Below are 27583 nucleotides of genomic sequence, written 5' to 3' on the forward strand. Positions count from 1 at the left end.
TCGTACCAGCTCTGTGGGGGGTATTCACCATCAAAGAACAGTGTTAAGGCAGGCTAAATTATCCAGAGCAATGGATGAATTAGCATCTGTAATTGCAGAACTACAAAAGTGACCCTGTATGAAAAGTGGAGATTTTGATGAGTGTGTAATCAAGGTGGTGATGGTATCACATTCTTAGGATTATATTAAGGCAGCTCTTCATGGAAATACACATGAGCGCATGTTCTCAGAGGTATTAAAAGATTCAAACATTGGGTTCTACCCATCAAACATCTAGAGAGGCATAGCTTTTCAAAAAGACTGAATGTATATGACCTTTGTCATTTACCAGATACTATTCATTCATTCATTCTTTCATTCATTCTTTATCTGTAACTCTTATCCAGTTCAGGGTCACGGTGGGTCCAGAGCCTACCTGGAATCACTGGGCGCAAGGTGGGAATACACCCTGAAGGGGGCGCCAGTCCTTCACAGGGCAACACACACACACACACCTATGGACACTCTTGAGTTGCCAATCCACCTACCAACGTGTGTTTTTGGACTGTGGGAGGAAACCGGAGCACCCGGAGGAAACCCATGTGGACACGGTGAGAACACACCACACTCCTCACAGACAGTCACCAGGAGCGGGAATCGAACCCACAACCTCCAGGTCCCTGGAGCTGTGTGACTGCGACACTATCAGCAAACTATAAAAACGAGCTATGCTGCAAATATTGTCCAAATCGTACTAGAAATAAGATAAAAATCAAAACATTTTATTTTCAGCGTCTCCAGTACAGCTGTATCAACAGAAACCCCACTTTATTACTTTGGAACGCCTCATGAGCAGTGCTTTCATGTTGCTAAAGCATTATAACAAACGTAGCAATGAAAATCAAACATTATTCAGATAACAATAATAATAATAGTACACCGCGACCCTGAAATGGAAAAGCGGAAAAGATGATGACGATGATGATGATGATAATAATAGTAGTAACCACACTAAATAGGTTTGAAAAGTGAAACATATTTATTTATTAGTTTTGAAGCTTTTATATGAAATACACATGTTGTTGGCCCCTTCAGAATTGATGTCCATCTTTAAAGAAGAGCATATCAACTTCCTCCCTTTTAGCCCCAAAAACAACAGATAATGTGCATTGATGCATTTTAAGCCGTATGTGCAGGTGATGTACTGAAAACACAGCTGGTAGAGTTTGCAGAATGGGACATGAAGCCATGTTGTACCCCCTCTACACGTCACAGTTCTGGTGTAGTGGTTTTCCTCCAAACCAACCACCTCTAGCAACCTCAAGAGCATATCAGCAGTATCCAGTGTGCTAAAAGAAAGCAGAAAACTGTAACTCTGAAAGACCCCTGCTGTGAGAGACTTCAGTAAACGCAGGGAGATGAGGTTCAGTTATACAGGCTGAATAAAAAGGGGCTAACGTTGCTGTTTACTAGTGAAGTAAATACAGAATTTATTCTACACTCAAAGCAAGAAAGTCTTACACAAACATGTGAGGACAGAAGTGTAGGAAAGACAAAGGCAGAAAGCGTCTACAGTTGGCTGTGACATTTTTTCCTTCTTGTACATTCTCCTAGATCTAAATTCTCTCTCTTCTTTCCCTACCATTCAAACGATTTCTCTCAACAACCAAGCAGCAAAAACGTTCATTGTCAACACATTCACATGTCCTTTCAAATAAACCTCACCTCTACCTGTTCATCTTAAAGCATTTTCAATTAAAAATCCTTCCTACTCCCTTTATCGTTGTCATCATCCATCACAAGCAACAGAGTGCAGTGCAGAAGAAAAGCTTTTTTTTTAAAGGAATGAATCATTGAAGAAACTTGGACATAGCTTCCACCAAATGTTTACACCATTAACATTCAGCCCCTAATTACGTTAATTCAGATAACAGCTTGAAAACCTGGAGGCAACACCCAGGAGGCATTGTGACTGGATCACTCCAAATATATTTGGACGTGGTTTGGTATTACTACAGACATTCGTTATATGGATCTGCATACAATAAATGTATGCATTAACAGGTGATACACAAAAAACACAAGATGTAGAGCTGAAGCTTTCCTAAAACAAGTGCCACCTCACACTTTGGGCCAATGAAAACATCCGGGCTGTAACTAGTGACAAACATCAATATTCCTGGCCAAAGAAATATAAGATTGGAAAAAACACCCTTTGCAAATTTATTGAAAATATTAAAAAAACTAAACCTAGAAAAATGACTACAGCGCGCAGGTTAGCCCAGCTTCCTCGACAACGGAGAATAGTTAGATACTCGAGGCTTTCGGCCTGTCAGACTGCAGTATCACAACTGTAAGACTAAAATATCTAAAATACGTTTATTAACATGAACAGAGAATATAAAGCATCAAAATGTTTTCATTCGCTTATTCTAAATTTCCATTCTATTAAAAATGAAACAGGTGAGAGGCGGAAGAGGGAAAAACAAAAGTGGGGGAGTGGGCATGTTTACTGTAGGTAATCAGAAGCATACAGGAAAGAAAAGCTGATCAGAAGTGTCAAATAGGCCCTCAAAGCTGGGCTTTCTTTGTGAACCAGACTCCTGATCCTGAACTGGCCGATTTGGTGCTTGTAATTCAATAAAGAATCATAGCTCCAGTGCGAAAATAAAGATGAGAACTGACTTGATGACTACTTGCTGTGTAAACTGATTATTCAGTGAGTCATTCCTTTAATATGTCACTAGTGTACCCTTCAGACAAGGCCAAATGACCACAAGCACATTTTATTCAAGCCATTTCTTCAGTAACATATCAGATACACTTAAACAACCGCTAGCCCATCACAACCAGAAACCCAATAAATACCACAGCAAAAGCTAGGTAGCTTCTAGACTTGCACATTTTGGCTGGAAGATGAAAATAATCAACTCAAAAGAATACAGTTAAATTAGATGCTCATGAAGAGTATCTGTCAACTTGAAAATATGATCAATCCTACAATAGAACCAAGAGGTAACAAACATGGTGGATGGCACTGGTTACTAAACTCGGGCCACAAATAAATAGAGACAAAACTACCGACAAATTCCAGTTTTATAACGCAATTTTGGACATTAGCCAGTACCAGTTAAAGGATAAGAACAACAAAAACAGGTAAACAAACATAACATATCAATCTCAGACTTTTCTCCAGTTTCTCAGTCCTCAACAAAACAGCATTTTGAGCATGTAACAAAAACCCAGTTTTTCTTCACACAATTCGTCTTATTCTAATTAAGATTTGCTTTCCACTCGCCTTCAATGAGCTCCACCTACACGCTACTGTGTAAACAAAAACCCGTGTGCTATTTACAAAGAAGGAAAAAGAATATAAATAATTTAAACCTCTATATACATAAAATCCAAAGGCAAAAGTGAGGTCTTACAAGTCAGAAGTATTTGTTTTGTAATTTTCCCCTCATTCTTTTCATTTAAGAGGGGAGACATTTTGCGCAAAAACAAACAAACAAACAAACAAAAACCCAAATGTAATTATGCGCTCTCCAGAATAGTCAGTTGTGTTGTGTGGCTAATGAACGTGAGTTTTTGTACCATTCTAATATTGTGATTCTTCTGTGTGGAGTTAGCATTCACAGCATTCATACAAGTGAAGTACATGTAACATATTTAGATTTAATTTACCCCCTAAATAGCATAGCTGGTTATTAAGGAATTAAGGAAATACCTAAAGAAGATATTAAGGAAAATGTTCATAATTACAGACAGTATGATTCTTGAACGATTTGTTGTCATATGATTTTCTATTCTAATTTTTTTTGTTTTTCTTTTTTTAAGACCATGCCATGACTCTGCTACTAGGTGTCTCTGACACAGATGGATATCCAGTGTACAAAGCAGCATGCTGTACTGCATTTACTGTGTGGCTTGTTTTCCAGGGCACAGATCAAAGCCTGGTCTAGCACTGAAAGGAATTTTAACATTCACAACTAAGCAGTGCAGTTCAGTTCCAGATTCGGCGTAATCTGTGTGCAGGAAAAACGCTCCTCTATCTGCTTTTTGTGTAGTTGTAATTGGATGTTAGCGTAATTTTACAGCAAAGCAGACACAGCTAGATGGTAGTAAATCAGCCATGTCAAACTAAAGACATATTTTTGCTCTTTACATGGTTTCTTACGAAAATCTTCAGAACGAGAATAACTTATTGATAACATGAGATTCAATTCCACAAAGCCTTTCTGCTTGGGTCCAACCGCTTCCTATATCCCAACTCTCAACCTCACTTCCTAGCCAATCAGGGAACTGCGTCTTGAAAGGTCCACGTTGCTGGCGCTCAGTCCTCTACATTCTGACAGGCCACTGTTTGCTTCCTGAAAATACAATAGAAGAGAGTCAGACCTTAAATACCCAATAAAACAAAAAATACCCCCCCCCCCCCCCCCCCCACAGGAAATGATATGTGATGATATGATTTATGTAAATTTTGTTTTCCGTTGTTGGCCTTTTCCACAGGTTTAAATGGGGTTTAAGTAACTAAACCAAGAGCTTTTCAAAACCTCGGTCCAGGGTGAAGATATTAAAAACAATATTTTGGGGTTATATTGTGTAGCGTATTGTAATCTCTTTTGCTTGACATCAGTGTGTGCGCCATTGGCTCTTTGATTACATACATGGTGAACTCAGCCAAAACAGCTCTGGTTTTATAAGGCTTCTGATTGGCCAACATGGATTTATGATATATTTTTTTATTTTAATTAAATAAAATTAAATTACGTGTCCAATTAAAAACACGTATCTTCCAAAATAGTAACTTTACAGAAGAAGCAAAAACTGTCTTAGTTTTCAATGGAAGTGAATGTTACAAAAAAGTTATTCCAAGTGATTTTGGAGCACTTCTATTGGTTCATTCATCATGGATGTTTCACACAAAGGGAAGGACAGCTGCTGAGTTCAAAATACAGGGGGTCCTCGATTTACGAAGTTGATCTGTTCCTACGTCGCGTCGTAAACCGATTTTCGGTGTAAGTCGGAACATACGTACAAACTATACGTAAATAACCACACACATAGCCGCGCACACCACACACGAAGTTCACGTTACGACGTTTACGACGCAAAACCACTTAAGTCGAAACAAGGCTTTTATACAGTAAATGGGAGATGTGTCGTAACCACAAAACATCGTAACTCGAGACTGACGTAACCCGAGGACCTCCTGTATAGTAAATTAAACATCGACAAAAAAAATTAAATTTAACTGGACAGCGATGATATATAAGAAGGTAAAAAAAATTGGTGGATATATTTTTACAAATTATTAGAATCACAATAAAATCTAACATTGCAAAACTGATACATGCAGATTAATGCATAATAAAATAATTGTAGCCCTACTGTGAGGAAATAAAAAGCATAACCATGTCCACACACCTGTGAGGTTTCCTCTGCCGTCTTGTTTAGGAAATTCAGAGAACTAGCTCTCTTCATTCTTAAATACAAACACATTTTTAGTTCAGTACTAATACATAAAACAATATTTGTCAGTACTTGGTTTAAAAACCACAGGAAAGTGTCAAGAAGGTTGTAGATTCCCCTCACCCTGGGTTGCGTGGTTCCTGAGGGCCGCTGCCCTGCAGTTTCTTCACCAGCATCTCACTGCTGCGCCTCAAAGCATCACGAATTTTCCCAAAGGATCCACTCCGACGCAGAGAGCCACTGCCATCCTGCAGGGGACAGTAAGAGCTAAATATACTTTCAATCCTCACTTCCTCAAAGCCGTCCTCATCAGATAATCATGCCCTTTACAGCATCATGTTTCACATGCTGTAGAACTAGAACTGCATTTGAGGATCACATATTGTATACTGTTTAGATATATACTTTACGGAAATTATTAATTTCCCAACCCCATTCCATTCAGCCTCATCTCCCTCAGCGTCCCCCTTTTGACCACCAGGACCGTTCAGACCGTCTCGGTTTTGCCGTCTGTCTCCACCAGGCACGCCATCCTTCAGTAATTCCACAACTTTACTCTGGTTAATTGCATCAATACCCTATACAATAGGAGAACAAAAAAATGGTAGAATTTTTTCTTTTGTTGTTTTAAAATACGTGCTGTTTGTAGTTTAGTTGTAATCATATTAAAACTAAATATGTCTGTGCCAGAAACAAGAACAGGTTACCTGTTTGCGATTCTTTGTAGCACACTCCTCCAGAGTCTCTGCAGCCTCCAGCTTGCCTTGTCTTCGGTAAAGTGCTCCCAAGCTCTTCAGAGTGTTAGTGACTGTAGGACTGCACACAATAAAAAGGGGAAATAAAATGTACACTCAGCTGATCATTTAATACATATGAAACCCTATTTTGGTGTTGTGAATGACACTGTAAGATGGATACAATTTTTGTGACATATGTTTGAGCAGTAGTTTCTCGGTGACGGCACTCACCTGTCCACTTTGCAGGCTTTGTACCAACTACCGTATTCACCATAGGGACCAGAGTCCTTCTTCTTGCCCTGTTATGTCAACAACAACAGCCAGAGTCTCTGTGTAGGTGGTGTATGGCATTATAATGGTCATGTGAATGGAGGTATTTAAGATGCATTTAGTGCTACAGCAGGAACCCACTGTAATCAGAAGGAACCCCCTGGAATTAGCTGTAACAGAACTGAAATCCCTACATTTTTAAGTCATAAAGTGCAGCAAAACAAACTCAATATAGTGTTTTTTTAAATTATTATTATTTCTATAGCTCTGGGTGAGTTGTTTACATACTTTGCTCTCTTCTCTCTCCTCTGCATGCATCCAGATGGGCTTGTTGTCATCTGCAGTTTAAAAAAAAAGATGACAAGCAAAAACAAGCTGCTTTATTTCATCCCAGATACATCATTACATTCATATAAACAGAACCCACTAGTACATAGTGTAGAATATATTAGTAAATATTTTTGTATTAGCTTACTATTTGTTTAACGCAAGCCGAAGTTTGTATAATAAGAGCTTGTGTGCAAGTAAGGACACACATTATAATTACTCTAATTGCACCTTAGATCTTTGCCGTGATTAAGTGTTTGATTGGCTTAAAGGCTTGTCATGTGGCCAAAAGAATGTTTAAGCATGTCTGTGCATTAAAGCAGGCCAGATTAGACCACAGCAACAATCCTCCTGAGAACCACCTCTCTCTCTCTCTGTGTAGCTTTTTCCAAATGCTTTCACTTTTTTCTGTTATGGTTGAAAAGCTGGAAAGATCAGTCTGCTTACTGTTAACAGATCCAAACTGTTTCTCGTGTGCACGAGTCAGGATCTCCTTGTACAAGGCCTCTGCATCCTTAAATTTGCCCTGTTTCAGGTAGCAAGTCGCCTGAAGAAAATAAAGGGTTAAATAACTCCCAAACTCCCATTTTTAGATGGCACAGAATACACATGAATACCATATCCATCTCTATTCAGAAAGAGGCATTCTGGTTTCAAACAAAGCTAGTTAAATATCACAGTCCTGACTGCTAGCACTTCCTCTGATCTATAGACTACTATAGACTACTAGTGTAACTTTTACCCCAACTGTCAAACAAAGTCATAAAGGAAGTTCAAATTTATCTTTACTCAACACAAAATGGATGACAGTGACAAGAATTGTACCCTTCCAAAGAAGGGTAGAAAAAGATGTCAAAGAGCAGTAAGGTAGCCAGGAAGCTACATGGCTAACTTTAGCTTTAAGCTTATCGTCTGACTTATTTTACGCATCAGTTCGTATGGGTGATAATAATAAAAGGCAGTTGCTGCAATTTTATATTGCATACACAATATATTCAGATTCTTTTGTGAAAATTAGCCATCTGGCATCTTTCTACAGGAGAACAACTGCTCAAAGATGCCCAAAGCAATTGTTGTTTGTCTAAATGTTAATTGAGAGGACCAAGTCAACACTGTAGGATAAAATTAGGATGTAGCGAGTTGCAACACATTTTGCAATAAAATTTAAAAAGGTCAAAAATTGAAAATCAGCTTTCTAACTAATTAAATATCTCCCTTTTTCCAATTTGTTGAGTTCTCACCAGGTTGTTCTTGGTCTTGGCCACATTAGGGTCATCAGCTCCCAGCTTGCTCTCATAGATCTCTAGGGCTCTGCGGTAGTAGTATTCCACCTCCTCGTACTTTCCCTGGTTCTGACACAACAGTGCCAGGTTATTCAGCTGTTTAGCTACGTCTGGATGGTACTTCCCCAGAACCTGCAAATGACAAACAAGCATAAATCAACAATTTATACTATTCTTAGCTCAAGTTGTGTAGCAAAGTGGACCTTCATTACATTCAGCTAAAAACAGAGACACAAACACACCTTCTCCCTGATCTCCAGCGCCCTCTTGCAAAGAGGTTCGGCCTCCTTGTACTTGCCACGTTTGCCGTAGAGCACAGCCAGGTTGTTGAGGGTGGCAGCGACGGCAGGGTGGTCTTTCCCAAGGGTCTTCTCACGAATAGCTAATGCGTCATTAAGCAGGTGAGCCGCCTCTTTGTACTTATTCTGATCCCTACACAGCAAACCATAATTGTAATCATTCATCTCAGAGTGGTAGAGGTATATCACTGAACGAAATTCATATTTAAATCAACAGCTGCACAATGTATTTGCTAAAAGCATATCATATGGTATTTGTGAGAGTAAAGCCTGGAAATACGTACATTTCTTAGGTAAATATTTACTAATTTACCCTGAAAATAAATGTGCTGACCTGTAAACAAGGGCAAGTATGTTAAGCATGGTGGCAACATCAGGGTGGTCGTGGCCAGAAGTTTTCTCCAGGTCTTCCAGTGCTTGTTTACAGAGTGGTACAGCCACCTCATATCTGCCCTGAGAAGCGTACTGGATCACAAGATTGTGGAGAGTTCGGAGCCGAGCCGGGATCTCGTAACCTCCCTGCTGTGCAGCCACCTCACCACTGGGCTGGGCTGGATAAGACAGAAAGCAAAGTCTAGTGAAGAAAACAGTAGCCTCCACTTGGTCAAAAAAATAAAACAATGATGTTTTCTTCCAACCAAAAAGTGCTGTGCAATTTAGTTAATCGTTTTTTTATTATTTCTATTAAGTTTCTAACTCAGTACTCTGGCCCTTTAAATGCTAGACGTGTTGAAAGCCTCACCCTGACTGACTGTAGAGTGAAGAAACCTCACAGTGGGAGAAAGGCAGCTGGTGAAATAAATCTAAGCTTTGAAAACATATTTATTGTCTTGATTATTGTTTGTTGACTTTGTGGCTGCCAAATAAAACAATCCGAGTCGCCTCTTGCGCTGTGTGGGTCTGTTAGGCACTGAAACCGAATGCACTCTGCTGAAATATGGATCTGTGTTTGTCCCTCCTCCTTGTTTGTGCTGAACCATAACTTGGCCTGATAGGTCGATAGACTTGACTGACGTGTCCTCGTGTTGGTGTTGTTGTTGTTGTTTTAGCTTTCACGGCTTATTACTGTGTAGGCTTATTGTGGTGACCTCATGTGCTCTGGGAGATCTGTGAAGCCTTCGGTACCAGAGGAAACAAGAACTGTATCATTTTCAAAAATTTTGGTATCGACTTGGTACCAAAGTATCAGTTCTTGTAACATCTCCAGTACCGAGTGAGTTTTAAAAGTCAGTTTAGTGCCAAGTGCAATGCTCAACAGAATGCTAACTGCTAACAGAATGCTAACTGCTAACAGAATGCTAACTGCCCAGCTCTGTTATGTTAGATATATATGTATACATATGTTGTGTTTTCTGTTTATTAAAAGTTGTTATAACTAGTGGATTCCCAAAAATCTGTGCCCTAGCCCCAAGTGAGTAAGCCAAGGGGAAAGTGGCAGGAATGAGGGAGGAAAAAATACAGAGAATCCTAGACTGAAAAGGGGAACTCAACCTCCTCTGCAAAATAATAACTTGCTAAGTATAACATAAAGAAAAATATGAATTCAAATCCTGATCCATGTTCCAAATTTGATGAGCTATTCTGATAATTACAAGAAGCTAAAGGTTAGTTTACCAGGCCCCTGGTCATCATCATTGGGGAAGAGGTCATCCAGGTTGTCTTTCTCCTTCTCTCCAGGCTTTTCTTCTGAGGGCGAACTGTCATCATCAAACTTGCGGATCTGGTTCATGAACTCAAGGTGTTTCTTCTCTTCCTCCAGCTGTGCCACATTCTGCTCACTTTTCTGTAGCTTGTGCTGCGTGTTGGCCAGCTCATCGCGTAGCCACTGGTTCTCCTGACACAGCCTCCTCACCTGTGCCCTCAGCTTCTGCTTCTCTGATTCCACAGCACTCAGATGACCCGAGAGAGCAATGATTACCTGTGAAGATAAAGATGATATCTCCAGTTTTTTGTTTTTATTAGATCCAATGTATCAGCCTCTGTCCTGAAAAGATTTGTATCTGTAATATTCACATACATGATCCACAATACACCGAATGACCGCTAGGATGTGTAGGTAAGTGGGACAAATGATTGGACAGGTGATTTGTCCAGGTGTTCCATATTTACTTAGTTGTAAACACTCAAAAAGCTGTATGAATGTGCAGGGTTGGATAATGGGTGTGTATTATGGTGCTTGTACCAACATAAAACTTACCTGTGCTTCCCCTAGGCCAAGCTCAATGGCCTCTAGACTCTTGCGGAGCACTCCTGATTTTTCCTGTGCAGCAGGAGGCTGGGCACAGTCCAGAAGGGAATTAAGGAGCTGTGCATGTTCCCCCCGCAGCGCTTCAAGGCCCTGCATCACCGCCTTAGTGTTCAACACAATCTCATCCTGAGTCAGCCGCTCCAGAGCCTCTTCCCGCGGGTACACCATGGTGGACATTGTCTGGGCTCAGTCACAAACAGCTGCTTTGGCTATAGAAGGTGAAGAGGAAACAGAAATATGATCAAAAACATGCTTATGTTAAAAATATCTGATTTGAATGAGACATTTTATCTGTATATTGCATATTTGCATTTAAAAGGAATGATAATTTTAGTTAGAAAAGCATGTTTTGTGCCTGACATTACTTTTGTGACTCCTACTTTTAGCTACATTAGCCTTGTGGCTAAGCTGTGCAATAATCTCATTCTATATTACACCCTCAGTACGGGACGTGACCATGTTTACGCAACGTTGTCATTCCGTGCCACATCATCTAAACATGAACTAGGGCAGACTCTCTTATCAGGCGATAATGAAATTCTGGGCCCACGTGTAGGTAGACTGAATGTGGATGTGCATATCTCTGATTTAATCATATTTCATGTAAACTGTCAGAAAGACTGATCCCAGGTCAGCACTTTCACTCTGTGAAACATCATTACTGGATGTGAAAAGGACTCCATTAGCGGCTGTGTTACATTACCATCCGTCTCCTTTGACGGATGACTGCCCTTGAGTGCTAACAGCTCTGCTACCTGAAAAAGCCTTTCAGCAGATCTGTGCCCTCTTGGTCAGCAATGAGCTCACTCCTAAAAGCACCGGTTTTACAGCATGAGGGCAGTGGGCAGATCCAGAACAGCTGAGCATCATACAATACACAAAAAACTGATTAAACACACACTTTAGTGTGTGCTAAAGTGTGTGTTGTATATACACTGCTGTTGTATATAAATAAGCAAATAAAAAATTTAAATCACAGTGACGCAGCAGGTAGTGTCGCAGTCACACAGCTCCAGGCACCTGGAGGTTGTGGGTTCGATTCCCGCTCCGGGTGACTGTCTGTGAGGAGTGTGGTGTGTTCTCCCCGTGTCTGCGTGGGTTTCCTCCGGGTGACTGTCTGTGAGGAGTGTGGTGTGTTCTCCCCGTGTCTGCGTGGGTTTCCTCCGGGTGACTGTCTGTGAGGAGTGTGGTGTGTTCTCCCCGTGTCTGCGTGGGTTTCCTCCGGGTGACTGTCTGTGAGGAGTGTGGTGTGTTCTCCCCGTGTCTGCGTGGGTTTCCTCCGGGTGACTGTCTGTGAGGAGTGTGGTGTGTTCTCTGTGTCTGAGGGTGTTTCCTCCGGGTGACTGTCTGTGAGGAGTGTGGTGTGTTCTCTCTGTGTCTGTGTTGGTTTCCTCCGGGTGACTGTCTGTGAGGAGTTTGGTGTGTTCTCCCAGTTGGTGGGTGCTCCGGTTTCCTCCCACAGTCTAAAAACACATGTTGGTAGGTGGATTGGCGACATTGGTGAAGGACTGGCGCCCCCTCCAGGGTGTATTCCTGCCTTGTGCCCAATGATTCCAGGTAGGCTCTGGACCCACCGTGACCCTGAACTGGATAAGCGCTTAGAGATAATGGATGGATAGATGGAAAAAATTTAAATCTGTTATGTTCATCTGAGTTTCAGTATACCTTGCAAGACAACTCAACAACCCAGACATGTTCCAAATAAAAGCATTACAATCATATTCTACCTGTTCTATTGCCCAAACTACCCATTACATTCCTTCTGTATGGATCTGATCCTAAAAGTATCATATGTGAAAAAGTACACAGGAGTACAAAGTGAATCTGGTGTGCAAGTTAAATATGTTTTATACCTGAAGCCCAGAATAAGTGAAAACATTCACTGGCACTTGAGTTTCCATTTCAGACCATCAGATGGAGCCCTTTTCAGTCCACCCATAGACTGAGACCACCCCACCCTCCCTCTCCCTATGTGTGCATTCACTGCATTGCAGCAAGAGGATGGAGCCTGTGACAACTACTTCCATCAAAGGAAGCAAAATGCTGGACAGCAACAATCATACAGCACATCATATTTCACAATCCCAAGCAGTAAACCCCAAGGCTCTGGACAAAAAAAACAATCTAATGTTTATAGGAAGCTGAGTGTGAAATTTATGCAACTACAATGAATCAATGAAGGTGACCGATGGGATTCTGGGGTTATTCGGCCTCCTCAGAGAAATCATCCAGCTTATATGGCTTAAAAAGCTCAGTCTGCACTTTCATTTCGTTTGAGGAGCAGAGAGAGTGCATTTCCCCAGTTCGTCAAGCCTCACAAAGTTTACCAGAGGCGTCTCTAACTCAGCAATGCGGCTTAACAGTTCTATGGCTGTAACCAGAGCTCAGTGCCCACACCAGAAGCACCTATGAATGGCGCATCACAAATTCAGCTTAACTGGGGCCTGGAAATGATTACAAGCTTCGCACACCAAACAAGTGGTGTATATCCATCATAGCAAGAGAAGGTTTGCAGGCTGTTTAAAAATACAGAAGATCTACCCACTTTCAAGCTACTGTTTTTAGCCTGAGAGCTAACCTACGTTAGCTATCTCTCGGTGTTGTTCAAATCCAGAAATGCATCGATTGAGTCGATTCTGATTCAAATCAAAGATAAAACAAAGTACTACAATTTTGAACTTAGCAAGAAAATGGGGAAAATTGTAAACAATGCCATTGTTGTTTGGTTGTAAAATATCTAATTAAAAATATTATATTTTACTGAAATATCAAAGTGTGACCCGTGTTGTAATTTTAAAAATGCTGACATATAAAGCAAATACAGAATTGTTTCTTTGAGTATAAATCCCTTCCATTGTGCAGACATGTGATGACAGCTATCTAAATATCTCACTTGAAAATTTGTGCGGTGAAGGAAGGGTCTTAAATATTGTAACTAATGGCTTTTGTTGTGATTTCCATCATCAACCTTTTTGGTGCTTTATCATTGCTCAGTCATGGCCTCTCTCTATAGAAGAAAGAAAGAGTTCGGGATGCCTGAGCTCAATAAAGCCAAATAACATTTTTATTATTTAAAATATATTTTTTATACACTTCGCATTCATAAATGAAATATAATCAGCCTCGTGTTGTCTAGTATTTCTTAAGGAATGTGAACATGAAGGATATTACTTTATTTGACTGAAACAAAAGCTACTGATTATTTGAAACCATCTTAAAACTGTTTATACTGTATTTTTTTTACATTTTGAGCGCTAATATAGATGTATTTGTTCTCGTTTCCTCTTACTCTCTTTATATTATTTAAACTCGTTCATATTCCACCCTTTCTATGTCCTGTTTTATCTTATTTTGTTGTTGTAGTTTTTTTATGACTCGTGTCCGGGTTTCAGAGTCGATTCTCGAGTGAGGAACGTATAAAACCAAAGAGTCGATTCTTTTTTTTTAAACTCGGTTCCCAGCTCTATCCCTCTCTAGTCTTGTTTTGGACAAAAGCCTGAGCGGGATGCCCCGCGTGAAACACATCCAGTCATTCAGCAATATAAGCAAACCTAAAGAAAGTGCCCCGGATTGGCTGAACATATCTTTATAGAACACATATAAAAAGTCAAAATGGCTTCATCATTAGAGCTCATATCCCATAATTTCATTACCGTTACAGCACTTGCTGTAGCTTTACCTTCTTCGCTGTAGTGTTCTCCTTGTGTTCAAGAGTCACTGGTCGTCTCCTTTTAATGAGAAACACACAAATCTTCCAGGAGAGAGCAGAAAGTCAGACGTTTTTAAGCCGAAAATGAACACGAAATTCTGCCTGAAGCATCGTAGCTCAGCAGGCTAGCATTAAACGGTAAAGGCTAACGGACGCAGCGTTCGTCCGTTCGCAAGACACCCCCGACTCTACGGCGCCGGTTAACGCGGATTTAGTACAAGAAAGGTGTGTTAAAGCTCCATTTCCTCTTCATCCATCCATCATTATTGACTGCACGATATGCTCTTCGCTGTGAGGAATATTCTGGTTGCGACTAGAGGAGCTGTAGCCGCTGTCTGGTTCTGTGTGTGTGTATATAAATATATATATATATAAAACCTACAAGGGCGGTGTATTGCGCAGGCGCAGGCGCAGCTTCTGTGCTCCAACACGCGCACTCTTGCCCTTACTAGGGCGCCTACAAAGTGACCCCTAGTGGAATCTGAGCACTATTTTATAGACTGACACACGCGTAGTGTCGTGAATGTTACGGGATTTGTTTGTTTTTCTAAAATAAAAATACTGAGATGTTGCATGGCTTTGAGTACAGACAGCTTTCACGACAATGCAGCAGACTCCATAAACATTTGGGAACCAAAAGTTACATAGTGCTGTTTCTGCAGTGCTGAGCCCAAAGTCGGAAAGACAGATGCTTTAATAATTCATTATTCTGTTCTACAGGTCAGTGAAGCATCACAATAGGGTGACCAGACGTCCTCTTTTACCTGGACATATCCTCTTTTTAAGACTTAAAAAAATGTCCGGGAGGAATTTCACAAACATCCGGGATTTTGTTTTTCTAGTGTTTACATAGAGAAGCGTTTCGTTCACAAACTAGCCCCGCCCTCCCCTACTCTGATTGGTTCGCTTGAGTGAGAAGGGGGCGTGGTGAAGTAGCCTAGAATCTTCTGATTGGACAGTCTGACTGTAGAGCTACCGTTATTGGTCGATAACCTTCTCTGTAAACATTTAATTGGTCAGTCTACACGTCAGTGCACTTTGTTGATGTACAAAGACATGCATCTTCAAACTTAGTATTATCCTTTTTTTTTCCAGAATAAGGGTATTTTATTTTTAAATGTAATTAAATCTAATGCATAACAATCATGATTAAATATTGGCTTGAGTTTCTGCTTTATTTTATTAGATCAATATTATTTAAAACCATTCAGCCAACGGAGGAGGACATTTCAATAGGTTCCAACTCTAGGAACTAATATTAATATTTAGCTAATATAAAGCTAATTTAAACTATAAATCATAAGTTTTCCATAGCACTTGCTTTTATGGAATCCAGAAATGTCCCACTTAAATGTCTTACATCGCAATCAGTCGCATCCCCCATGTCCTGTGAAAATATAAAGACGGGACTAAAGGCATTGTACAAACAAGGTGTGTTTATTTAAAAAAAAATGAACACTTTCAATTTATATCCCACACATTACCCCAAAGACAACTGAATCATGAAAAAGCAGTACTACAAAACATGTTGAATAAAAAAAAATAACAATTAAAGAACTTAGGTTCATATTACAAGCACTTTTTAAGATATGTACAAGCATCGTTGATTTCTTTTTTCAAGGCAAACGGCTAAAGACTGCTAAAACAAACAAGTGCATGTGCAAAAATACTCTTTTTATCCACAAGCTCGGCTTCTCCCTCTAGCAACAGGTTTTGTGCCAAATATGAAAGAGTGCTATTCTATCACACCAGTCATCTGTGCCTCAGGGTTTAGCTTTAGCCAAAATTTAGAGCACGCAGCAAAGCTTGTGGAATTCAAGAAAAATGTCCTCTCGATATAATCATGAGACTCAAATATAAAGACTCTTATAAGGGCCTGGTTTACTAAAATGATTTGACACCGTTCAAGCTCCCAGAACATGATAAACTTCACCTTGATGAGGGCTTGACAAGAAAGATCACACCAGCCAAGTCCTACGTCTCACCAAGACATTGGAAGCTGTAAAGCAATTCTGATGACTTTAGTAAACCAGGCCTTTTGTTGGAGTGGAAAAAAATGGCAACATCTGGCTGTACAAATTAGTCGTTTCTAATCAGTGTGCTTGGGATTCCACTGTTTTGTTCGATAAGGACCACAAAACGGTCACGTCACACAAAACACAGATCACGATTACTGGTCTGAGGCTAAACATAAGCCAGGCATCATCATAACAGACTGAGGAGAGAGAGAGAGAGAGAGAGAGAGAGAGAGAGAGAGAGAGAGAGAGAGAGAGAGAGAACAACACACACACCATCCACATTCAAACCACGAGAAGGCACAGCGAGACGACACAAAACAACACAGTGTTGTTGGAGGAAATGGAACGAAATGCATTTCCTTCTCCATTAAACTGTTTTTTGCAATGGGACATGTAACAGTGGAGGCCATGCTTGACCATTCCTTTTACATCAACAACACTGAAACAATGAGCTCTATCTCACAGAAAATGTAACAGCCGACATGTTTTGGCAGTGACACTTTACGTTCTCTCCGTTCCCTTTATGGTGAGAATCAGCCCAACAGCATCAGACAAATTCACATATTAAAATTCAGCAATTAAAAACAAACTGATATATGGGTCAATATGGCTGCATAACAAACGTGTGTGTTTACATATGACAGGTGATACATAGAGGTATTTACTAAAAAAAAACAGTTTGCACAAAGGATCCTTGCTTATAGCATGAACATGAACTGCAGTCACGTTACATACGCACGATATGGAGAACATTTTACATTGCGATTATGATACAATTTAGAGTATATTAAACATTAGTGGAAAGTAGATGTGAAAGGTTCAAGGAAATTTCCATCCGTTTAGAAATGCTGAATAAGTAGTTACATAAAATGGTTCAAAATAAATTGCCTGTCGCCTAAACCTTAATTTTAAAAAGCTATAACAGAGAGGTGCATGTAGAGCAATGATTAAAAAACAGAATCCAAAAACAAAGCTGGTTTACCGCCATTTTAAAATGATCTGCGTGTAGTAAATAAAACGTCTGTGTTTTGTAGACACCATACTTCCTGGTTCTTATTTAGATTCAACTTTCTCTGCACTTCACATCAAACCACTTCAAATAACTTCCATCTTGTGGAAATTTTGAACTATGGTGGAATTCCTCTTTTAAAGTCAGGCTTTATATGCATTACATGAGGCTCATCCATCCATTATCTGTAACCCTTATCCAGTTCAGGGTTGTGGTGGGTCCAGAGCCTACCTGGAATCATTGGGCGCAAGGCGGGAATACACCCTGGAGGGGGCGCCAGTCCTTTACAGGGCGACACACACACACATTCACTCACACACTCACGCCTACGGACACTTTTGAGTCACCAATCCACCTACCAACGTGTGTTTTTGTACTGTGGGAGAAAACCGGAGAACCCGGACACAGGGAGAACACACCACACTCCTCACAGACAGTCACCCGGAGGAAACCCACACAGACACAGGGAGAACACACCACACTCCTCACAGACAGTCACCCGGAGGAAACCCACGCAGACACAGAGAGAACACACCACACTCCTCACAGACAGTCACCCGGAGGAAACCCACACAGACACAGGGAGAACACACCACACTCCTCACAGACAGTCACCCGGAGGAAACCCACGCGGACACAGGGAGAACACACCTCACTCCTCACAGACAGTCACCCGGAGGAAACCCACGCGGACACAGGGAGAACACACCACACTCATCAGGCATCATAAGCTTTGCGAAATACTGAATTGTAATAGGTTAGAGACTTATTAGCAAATAGTCTACAGTATCACAGTATCAACCATAAAAGGTCGTTATCACTATAAAATGGAACCTTTGCAAAAAAAAAAAAAAGTGAAATTTTATGTAAATTTCTCTTAATTTGATGTGCTTTTTAAAATAAAGCAGTCACTAAAGCAATTCTCCTGTTTTAGGCCTTATATTAAGCAGTGTCTCTTTAAAAAAAAAAAGGAAATGGCCGATATATAGTTCTCCACTGCAAAGACTTGATTAGCAGGTCCATATTTCACATCTGATTTTCATCCTTCGATTATAGAATCCCTGTACCCCACACATCACTTTGGCCAACTTTGCTGTGATGATCAAAGTCAATTTCAGTCTAAAGGCTTCATAGCAGGCTCCCAGACAAGACAGAATAATTGATGGCCTCGTCTGACCCAAGATCTGAGCAAAGATCCCAAGAGACAGGAGCCTGGAGCAGTGTCTAACAAAACACAAACCGGGACCAATAACAGCAATATCAAACTGTAAAGAATGATACACAACAAGCAAGTGGAAGCATCTTAAATACAACTGATATGTACTACAGCATATGGTGAAGCATTGTAAGGTTATTCAGCATTTTCAGATGTTTACGCTATGGACACTCGAGTTCATCTGTTATTCAGTGATTGATTTACAAGGGGGTCGTCTCAAACACAGAGCATTTGGAATCATCTTGTAGTTGTTTTGGATCTCCTGCTTATCTGCATTTGGCATATTATTGCGTCAGCAGGAGGTGGTAACAGGTGCCGTGCAATGAATCATTTAGTAGCATGTGTGCGCGGTGCCAAGCTACATGGCCTTTGTGCAAAAGAAGGAGGAATGGGAAGGCAACTTTTAAAAAGCGCTAGTGGTTAATAACCAACTCGGGGGAAAAAAAAAACTAAAACAAATAATGTAATTGACCTTTCTGAATCGTAACACGAAATATGTCATAATACTTTTAATATTTGCCACACAAATATACCCTGGTTTGGATTCTTGTTATTGTTTTCAAAAGATTTCAGTAGTTTGAATGCAATGCTGACACAAAAACCCTATAAAATACATCGTTACTCTGTAATTCCCTTGTCAGTCTCGCTGCATTCAAATGGCAGAAGCTATATCCTTTGCATTTTAATTGACCCCTATCAGGAGGTCCAACAGCCAGTAAAGCAGTCTCGTGTAATCTTGTGTGGAGATAGAGGGTAGTCATAATGTTCAAAATTCACAGCACAAAAACTCATCATTAACACACATGCTCACACAAACACACACCAACGACCAACACTCGTCACTCTTACAGTGGCACGACATTGGTTCATAGATAGTTTTTTTTTGTTTGTGTTTTTGGTTTTTTTTGTTCCGTTTTTAATTTTATAACCACAGTTCACACACTAAACTCTTGGTCACCTTAACACTAACAAATACACCTCACACCACGTCCTAGACAATAGAACATCACTTCAGTAGAAGCTGCCTCTCACTACTACACCAGTGAAGTAGCAGCTTAGCAGGTAAAGGGAGGAGCTCTGAAGCCCCAACTGATCATTAGCATCAGCTCTTAGCTCTTCCTGTTAAAGTCTCGCATTACAAATGGTGACCTGATCCCAGACCTGCTCCTAAAACAGCGTTCTACACTGTTTAATATGTGATTCCCATTCAGCTTCCTCTCAGCCTGCAATAGGTTGATACTTTAGTACTATTCAACATGTTCTAGCTTTTTGAGTTTGAATTCATACCTGTGCCATTATGTCCTTTTTTAAAAATCTATTCATTTTAAAAAGCAATACACGTCATAATACTTTTGCCACACACGATATACAACATTTTGGACAGTTAGTAAGCTTAATACCCCCTTGATATCCAAGTATGGGAAGTGTGAGATTTTTTAATGCCTGGGGCCCAAACGTTAACTATTTCCTTATGGAGTGTCCTAATCACCAAAAACATATTCAAAACCTTCGTGAGAAGGAATCACATGTTAAACAATTAAATAAAAATCATTTAAAGGGATGGTTTACAACAGCTATATTTATTGATGGAATGTGCGAACCATCCCTTTAAATGCCGCTGTCCTTCAAGAGATCATCTCCAACAATATTGTGCTTTGGAAGGAAGTGTGCATGTGAGAGAGCTAATGTCGTTTAAGTGCATAGCTTTCTATCAGCAATAGGGATCCAGCCCAAATCTAATTTACAGTTTTCCTTCTACCCCAATTTTATCACCAGGACACGACGGGTTTGGTGTTTAATGCTTCTTCAGTTTTGCACTGGAATACAAGGCTAACAATCGTCGATTTAGTTCACACAGACCCAGAGCAAGACAAAAACTAACATTACACACCAAACACGACTTTACCAACTCACTACATTGTGATAGGAGGAAAAAAGTGTACATTAGATTTTTCAGTGCTTTCCAAAGCTTTAAAATGGCCAACATTTGCTGAAGATGCGCTAGTGAAAAGATTAGTAAAAGCTAGCAGAACAAGGTAATGCAATTTTATAATGAGATTTTAACCTCAATACGACTGACTCTATCCACCTCAGCCCTTGAGTTGATACGAAGCCATTTTCCCTCATTATTTACCACCTACAGCAAAACCGAAGTGTGTGGAATGATGGTCATTGTGTTTATACCCATGCATTATGTGAACTTTTGAGACATTTTGTGACAGTGAGATGTGTTTACATTCGGATTTGCCAGTGTGATCTTTGGAGTTATGATTTATGAAGAGGAAAAAAATAAAAATAAAAAACCCAACAACTTTAATTGAGCTACATATATATTCTAAAATAAAGGGCACTTTTCCAAAGTACTCATATAAGAACTAAATAACTGAACACTTCTAGAAGACACAAAAGCTTAACCTCTGTACAAAACAATGGAAAACTCACAGGAAGAGTACATGGACACAGCAACCACTTTCACTGATAGTTGAGTAAAACCCAGCATCATCAAGCTTCTGGAGACTGAACTGAACTCAAAAAAGGCATAGCTTCAGTTGTAGCTGCTCGGCTCAACACATGCACAAGTATGTAAGTTGCATAATAACACTAACTTTACTAGTGGGTTGTGGGTGCTGTAGTTTAAAACATGCAGATCAGAGCTTAACAGTGTTTGTTAGTTCTGTTACAGCTCTGACGTCGAAGCCAATTAGGTTAGCGTTGCATCAATGAGGTCAAAGATCATGTTAAGGGTCATTTTTGGATTTCTGCTTCGTCATGCTGTCAGGAATATGATTGTTGTTGGTACACTGAAGGTGTCTGCTGTTTTGTGCTTGTCCCCCACAACTTGGTGCTTTGGGACCTTTCCAATAAATAAAAGTGACTAGCGCCATAAAAAGTACATCTGAGCCCCCAGCACCACCCCTGCGACACCACCTACCCCCATCAGAGAAACACCAACGTTTAGGGCAGGTTTCCTCCTCACGGGTCTGCTACAATTGGCCAGTGTTCTGATTGGTAGGGACTGGGTGTAATAGGGTGAAGGTGGCAGGGTGAAGGGGCGGAGCTAGAGGGAAAGTGGGCGGTCCTAGGAGGGAGGTTTGCTGTAGCTGAACAGTCCGACAGGGAGGTACTTGACGTGCGTTGGCCACTGAGCTGCGAGCTGGAAGAACTTCACATCGTTCCATTCCACACCATCAATTGACACTGAGAGAGAAGAGAAAAATAATCAGAGGATAATTACAGATTAATGAGAGAAGAAGAAGAAGATAGATTAATAGAAAGAATGGAGAATGAAGGAAATAAAGTAGAAAAAATGAAAAGAATGAGACAGAATGAATTAATTAATAAATAAAGGAAAGAAAGAAAAAAGAGAAAGAATATAAAGAATGAAGTAGAAGGGTGAAATAAAAAAAAATTCTAATTAATAAAGAATACATTATTATTAAATGGGTGTAAGAAGGAAAACAAAGAGCAAATACATGTTTATTGATCACATTATTATGAAATTTCAACACAAAGTAAAGGGCAGGTAGAATGTTCAGAATGTGACCAACAAGGTTATAGATTTATTGTGGCTTAGTGTCCTCCTCTGCTGCTCAGGCTTGTGTGCCTAGGCTTCAGGCTGGATATAGGCTGATTGATTCATTGACTAAATTACCTTTAAGAATGGTCTGCTGCTGTTTGGCTGAACAGATGAGTCGACTGATGCCCTCGATCACCTGACTCTTTGAATCCACCTCCTTCTCTTTGAGCTTCTTTGCAAGAAAGATGGTAGGAACTGCACAACATGGAGAAAAGAAAAAGAGCAGAAGTATTGTGAAATAGAGGCTATATAATTTGATTTATGACTTCAAGCAAAATCACTGCGTCTGAATGGGCACTATATATATATCCAGCTTCAGAGAGATTTATAGATTAAACTCCTTTATACAGAGATGGGTACTTGAGTATAAATATTTAGTTTCTGATCTTCTGATGTGATTTGTGATTATTTTGTGAGGTTCACTATGGCTTTAAACAAGCATTGTAGTGGGAAAAATAAAAAAAATTATATAATGGACATAACCAAACTGCAAAAGAAAAAAGTTAAATCCCCAATAGCGTTGACTACACTAATGTTTAAATATATAAGTAGATTAGCAGATATATAAACAGGCAAAGGCTTAAACATACGGAGGACCACACCTGTCAAAGCTAAAAATAGATAAATAAATTAATACACCACTCAATAAAATGTATTTCCTAAAAATAAATGTAAAAACTCCAGAGAAAATAATAAATAAAACCTTACATAAATTAAAATGTCTATTTACCTGTATATTTCCCTCCAGACTAATTACATTTTTTTATTTCATAATTTTTTTTCTTTTTATGTATAAATGTAATAATTTATTAATTTATTTCTATAACAATGTATTTTTTGCCTTCATTTATTTGCCTTTTTTTTTTGTCTTGCTCTTATTTGACAATAAGGGGGCTTTCCATCAATGATGTCACAGAGCCTGAACATTCTTAATGGTTGATCGATGGTTAATTCACCATGGAAAAATGAAGGGGTCAACTTCGGTATTGGCAAAACAAAGAATCCTCAGCCTCCACAGAAAAAAGTAATTAATTCGCATTTACACTTTCAGCCAGGTCAGCCAAGAGCCTCATTTCTCTGGCTATCTGTTGCCTGTAGGCCGCCATTACTATACCACAGAAAATGGCTGATGGAGCAAGACGTGTACAATGGATCTATGGCATCCGGCACTGATCAACCAATAAGAATGTTCTGACTCTGTGACATCATTGATGGACAGCCCCCTTATTATCATATAAGAGCAAGGAAAAAATAAACTCGGAAAATAAATGAATGCAAAAAATAAATAGTTAAAAAAAATAATTGAATAAATAATTAAATTAATAATAGAAAGAAAAAATAATAAAATAAAAAAATAAAATACACATTTTAATTAATGTAAGGTTTTATTTATTATTTTCTCTGGGTTTTTTTAAATTTATTTTTATATTCATTACCATTATTATGGAGGAATTGCATTTTATTGAGTCCTTAATTAATTAATTAATTAATTTATTTATTTATTTTAATTTTGGCAGGTTTAGTCCTCCATATGAACGTACTACATAAAAAACAATGTCATTTTTCCTGCTCTCACCTTTCTTGTTCTTCTCTTTTGTGACCACAGTCATGGACATGGTGTTGACCGGTGTGTTTGGCTCATTAGCGCCCCCTCCTGGCAGGCGGCTGACCTGCAGGGACCTGAATGTGCTCTTCAGTGTGTTTTTACAGCCCGTGTCTCTTCTCTCACCCTCGCGCCGCTTCTCAGCTAGAGAAGCCAGCCAGTAATCCACCTGCAGGCCAATTGCGTCCACCCCATGAGACATACTTGGACTCCTGTGAGAAACACAGAGCAAAGGGGTTAAACAGGAGATAAGCTTTGATTCTAATGTCACAGACAGAACTTTCTGTTATGAGAACTATCTAATGAACACAAAGCAAGCACTCCATCACTTTCATTCATCATCAGAAAATGTTAAATGAGAAAATACTGTCTGAATCTGAAGCTTCTGACTGAAGGAATTCACATGAATGACATTCATTATCATTTGGAACTGAGATATAATGCATTTACAAGAATCTATGGGTTGTAGAGATCATATTGTTTTTAAACAAACTACGGCTTTTTATCGTCGAAAATACATTGTGATGGCTGAAGATCAGTGATAACATACTTACCCCTGTACTGCTAAAACTGCCCCCATAGAGGGAGAAGAAGGTGGGGTGGCTGTCTCTTTAAGACTAGCAGGGGAGCCATGAGATGGGGGAGATGTTGAGGGGACAGCCAAACTCACGGCCACGCCCTCTTCACCATCACCTAACAAACACAACAGAACATTAATGCAGATAGAATATTTTACCTACAAATCACTGGAAAATGTACTACTATGTTTTAAAAAAACATGTTATTGCAAGATATCATTCAGGAAGCAACATTACAGCTACATAGCCCTGTCACGCCTCAAACGTCGATAAAGCAAATGTCAGCCTGGCAACTGATGGATGTTGCAATAATCCTTTTATAGATAATTATATAGGTTAAATCAATTGTCATGAAGCCTTACAAGGCTTCCAGTATCCGTAGTTTCCGGTGCTGCACATCTTGAAGGTATGGTGTGGTATATGGGGTACAAAGATAGGGGGTTCATTCTTCATCAGTGGAAACCTCGAGGCCACTGGATGTGAAATTGCTACATGATGATGTGTTTTCCTCTTTATGCACTGAAGCTGGCACGTTCCCTGAGTTTTTCCAGCAAGATGGTGCACCACCACATTATGGGTGTCAGGTCCGAGCATTCCTAGATGAACAGTTTCCTGGAAAGTGGATTGGTCGTCGTGGGCCAGTTGAATAGTCCCCAAGGTCTCCCGATCTGACCCCCTTAGACTTTTACCTTTGGTGTCATCTGAAGGCAATTGTCTATGCTGTGAATATACGAGATGTACAGCACCTGAAACTACGGATACTGGAAGCCTGTGCTAGCATTTCTCCTGCGGTGTTGCTCTCAGTGTGTGAAGAGTGGGAGAAGAGAGTTGCATTGACAATCCAACACAATGGGCAGCACTTTGAACAAATTTTATAAGTGGTCAGAAACTTGTAAATAACTCATGAAATAATAAAGTTACGTTAACACCATTGTTTTTCTTGTGAAATTCCCAATACGTTTGATGTGTCACATGACCCTCTTCCCATTGAAAAAACAAAAGTTGGATCCAAAATGGCCGACTTCAAAATGGCCGCCATGGTGACCACTCATCTTGAAAAGTTTACCCCCTCATATTTACTAATGTGCCACAAACAGGAAGTTAATATCACCAACCAAAGATCACCAATAGTTACATGTTCCTTTACAATTTATGTATTTATCCACATCATATACAATTAGAAATGTACTGTTTTGTTTGCAAATAAATATAAGTTCATTGTATTTTCAAATTACAAATGGAAAAACTGGCACAACACTAACCTGTAGATGACTGTCCTGGCTCAATCAACCCCACTTTTACAACCTGCAAATTATTTCAAAGTGAATTACACATTCTAAATCAGTTACTGTACAATTATGTCCCATCATAAAAATGATCTAATTGTCACTTACGCCAATAAAAGGGATAAACTTCTGATAGGAATCTTCATCCCGCCTGTCACAAAGAGAGGAAGTAAATATATAAAATAACCAACATAACACAGTGTTATTGAGTACCAGATAATGGGCAGTTAGAGTGTCTGTTTTATTATGGATTATCGGCTAAGCTTTAAAAGCGGTCCATCTGCTGTAGTTAATAATTAAATATTTGTAATAACTTATTTGTTTGCTTTTTAAAGATTAGCTAAGATTACCTCAGAGTTCCAAAAGCACTGGCGCCATCTTAGTATTTCCACAATTTACTCAAATACACAATATATGTCCTAAAGAATTTAAACACCCTTTTCTAATAACTGCATTCTGCTGCTTTTAAGAGTCACCAATTGCTGACACCGGCACAAATGACTTGCACAATCTCAATACAAAAGCTTGGCCAATATAATGGGACGCCATGAAACAGCCGTAGCTGATCCTATGATCATCATGCACAATGTCAAAGCATGAGCTAAATGTGTACTATGGACTGAGAGCGTTCTGGTGCCCCTGAGAGGAACTGAAGTAGCATGTTATCCAGCATTAATCATCCAACATCAACAAATTGTATTGTGGCTTAAATAAAATCCTCAGAGAACTGCTCCAACATCCAAGAAAGACATAGATTGATAATCTCAGTGAGGATAAAGGAGGACAGGTGTTGGTCCACTCACGTCCTGTGTTTACAGGTCAGCATGGCTTCAGCTATGGGCAGCTGGTGGGTAAGTGTAGCTCCACTGATATACTGAGATATTCGCCCAGCCACATCCAGTAGATCTAGCATATAAAGAGAGAGAGAGAGAGAGAGGGAGAGAGAGATTTAAACTTGGACATTTCTCAGTATGTTAGTCAGAATTGAATGGGGGGATATATGTGGGATATTTCACAAAGTGGGATTTCTCATTTAGCTGCTCTCTCTCTATTCCACAATTGCCACAGAAAAATAATTAGTGGGATTTCAGATAATGAGTTTGGATGCTGTGGTGTTTGTGATCTGTCTTTGTAAAAGATTTAAAAAAGAGAAGCTGTGAAAAATTCTTTTGGGCAATCGTGTGTGTGTGTGTGTGTACCAGACTGTGGTGGTTCAGAGCGACTGAACATCTCCCTCCAGGCTCCATCCTGAAAGGCAGAACTGTAGCGGTTGTCAAGGGCACCCAGGTGCTTAGCAACAGGATGGGAACCTTGACAGAGGGAAAACACAAGAATAAAAATAGACAAAATAAATAGTTATACCAACTCATTCAAAATTATCAGCATCATCGTACTGACACATAATTAAATGTAAATACAAAATGTACACCATTCTACCCTTTAATTAGAGTTTGAATTTGAATCACTTTATTGGCCACTGTGACTGCACACACAGTAATTTGTTCTCCGCATTTAACCCAATCCGTGCAGAGAAACACACATTTACACACACATTACTGAACACTAGGGGGCAGTGAACACACATGCCCGGAGCATTGGGCAGCCCTAGCCACGGCACCCGAGGAGCTAACATATAACAGAAGCTTAAAAGTCTGAATCTGTCGTACCTGCCTCATGTCTGTCCTTCTTACAAACAAGAGTTGTTAGATACCAAAACAATGAGACTACTTTGATCCTTAGACCAATCAAGACATGGCCTGTTGTTGACTATCTGCTTACCCAGTGGAATTATGAGGAAGCGCATGTGGTTAAGCCAGTCTGATGTTTTATTAGCCAACTGACTGACAAAAAACTGCAGAATCGCTCCCAAGTAACTCTGAGCTCCTACAACTGCAACCTTCACTGGCCTTGGCATGGACGAGTTACAGTTACAGCTATAAAGAGAAGAGAGAGAGAGAGAGTGAGACAG

The 27583-nt window shown here is 39.8% G+C and overlaps 2 protein-coding genes across 4 annotated transcripts in view; both read right to left on the reverse strand.

Moving 5' to 3' along the window:
• Positions 1 to 1001: 1001 nt before the first annotated feature.
• Positions 1002 to 14667, reverse strand: LOC136706786 (kinesin light chain 2-like). Its single transcript, XM_066680416.1, has 14 exons — positions 14298 to 14667; positions 10568 to 10827; positions 9985 to 10288; positions 8705 to 8921; positions 8314 to 8503; positions 8030 to 8203; positions 7236 to 7335; positions 6750 to 6799; positions 6423 to 6490; positions 6162 to 6270; positions 5886 to 6032; positions 5578 to 5702; positions 5410 to 5467; positions 1002 to 4349 (listed from the first exon to the last, which is right to left on the reverse strand). Exons 2-14 carry the CDS (start codon positions 10793 to 10795, stop codon positions 4266 to 4268), a joined length of 1854 nt encoding a protein of 617 aa, XP_066536513.1. The 5' UTR covers positions 10796 to 10827; positions 14298 to 14667; the 3' UTR covers positions 1002 to 4265.
• A 1097-nt stretch (positions 14668 to 15764) lies between these two features.
• Positions 15765 to 27583, reverse strand: part of LOC136706781 (phosphofurin acidic cluster sorting protein 1-like) — a 67048-nt gene continuing 55229 nt past the window's right edge. For all 3 annotated transcript variants that reach the window (XM_066680409.1, XM_066680408.1, XM_066680410.1), the window contains exons 16-24: positions 27394 to 27548; positions 26814 to 26924; positions 26418 to 26520; positions 25723 to 25765; positions 25591 to 25633; positions 24305 to 24443; positions 23724 to 23962; positions 22223 to 22342; positions 15765 to 21768 (exon numbers count right to left, since the gene is read on the reverse strand). In XM_066680409.1, coding sequence (XP_066536506.1) covers positions 21650 to 21768; positions 22223 to 22342; positions 23724 to 23962; positions 24305 to 24443; positions 25591 to 25633; positions 25723 to 25765; positions 26418 to 26520; positions 26814 to 26924; positions 27394 to 27548 — 1072 coding nt within the window. In that variant the 3' untranslated portion in view covers positions 15765 to 21649. The remainder of the gene's footprint in view (positions 21769 to 22222; positions 22343 to 23723; positions 23963 to 24304; positions 24444 to 25590; positions 25634 to 25722; positions 25766 to 26417; positions 26521 to 26813; positions 26925 to 27393; positions 27549 to 27583) is intronic.

This window comes from Hoplias malabaricus, chromosome 9 (genome assembly GCF_029633855.1).
Source record: "Hoplias malabaricus isolate fHopMal1 chromosome 9, fHopMal1.hap1, whole genome shotgun sequence".
NCBI lineage: Eukaryota > Metazoa > Chordata > Actinopteri > Characiformes > Erythrinidae > Hoplias > Hoplias malabaricus.

Coding starts and splice junctions, on each gene's coding strand:
- LOC136706786 (XM_066680416.1), bottom strand. CDS start 10,795: ATGTCCACCATGGTGTACCCGCGGGAAGAGGCTCTGGAGCGGCTGACT. Junction 8,922..9,984: donor TGATGATGACCAGGGGCCTG/GTAAACTAACCT, acceptor TGTCTTATCCAG/CCCAGCCCAGTGGTGAGGTG. Junction 5,703..5,885: donor ATGAGGCTGAATGGAATGGG/GTTGGGAAATTA, acceptor TGTCCCCTGCAG/GATGGCAGTGGCTCTCTGCG.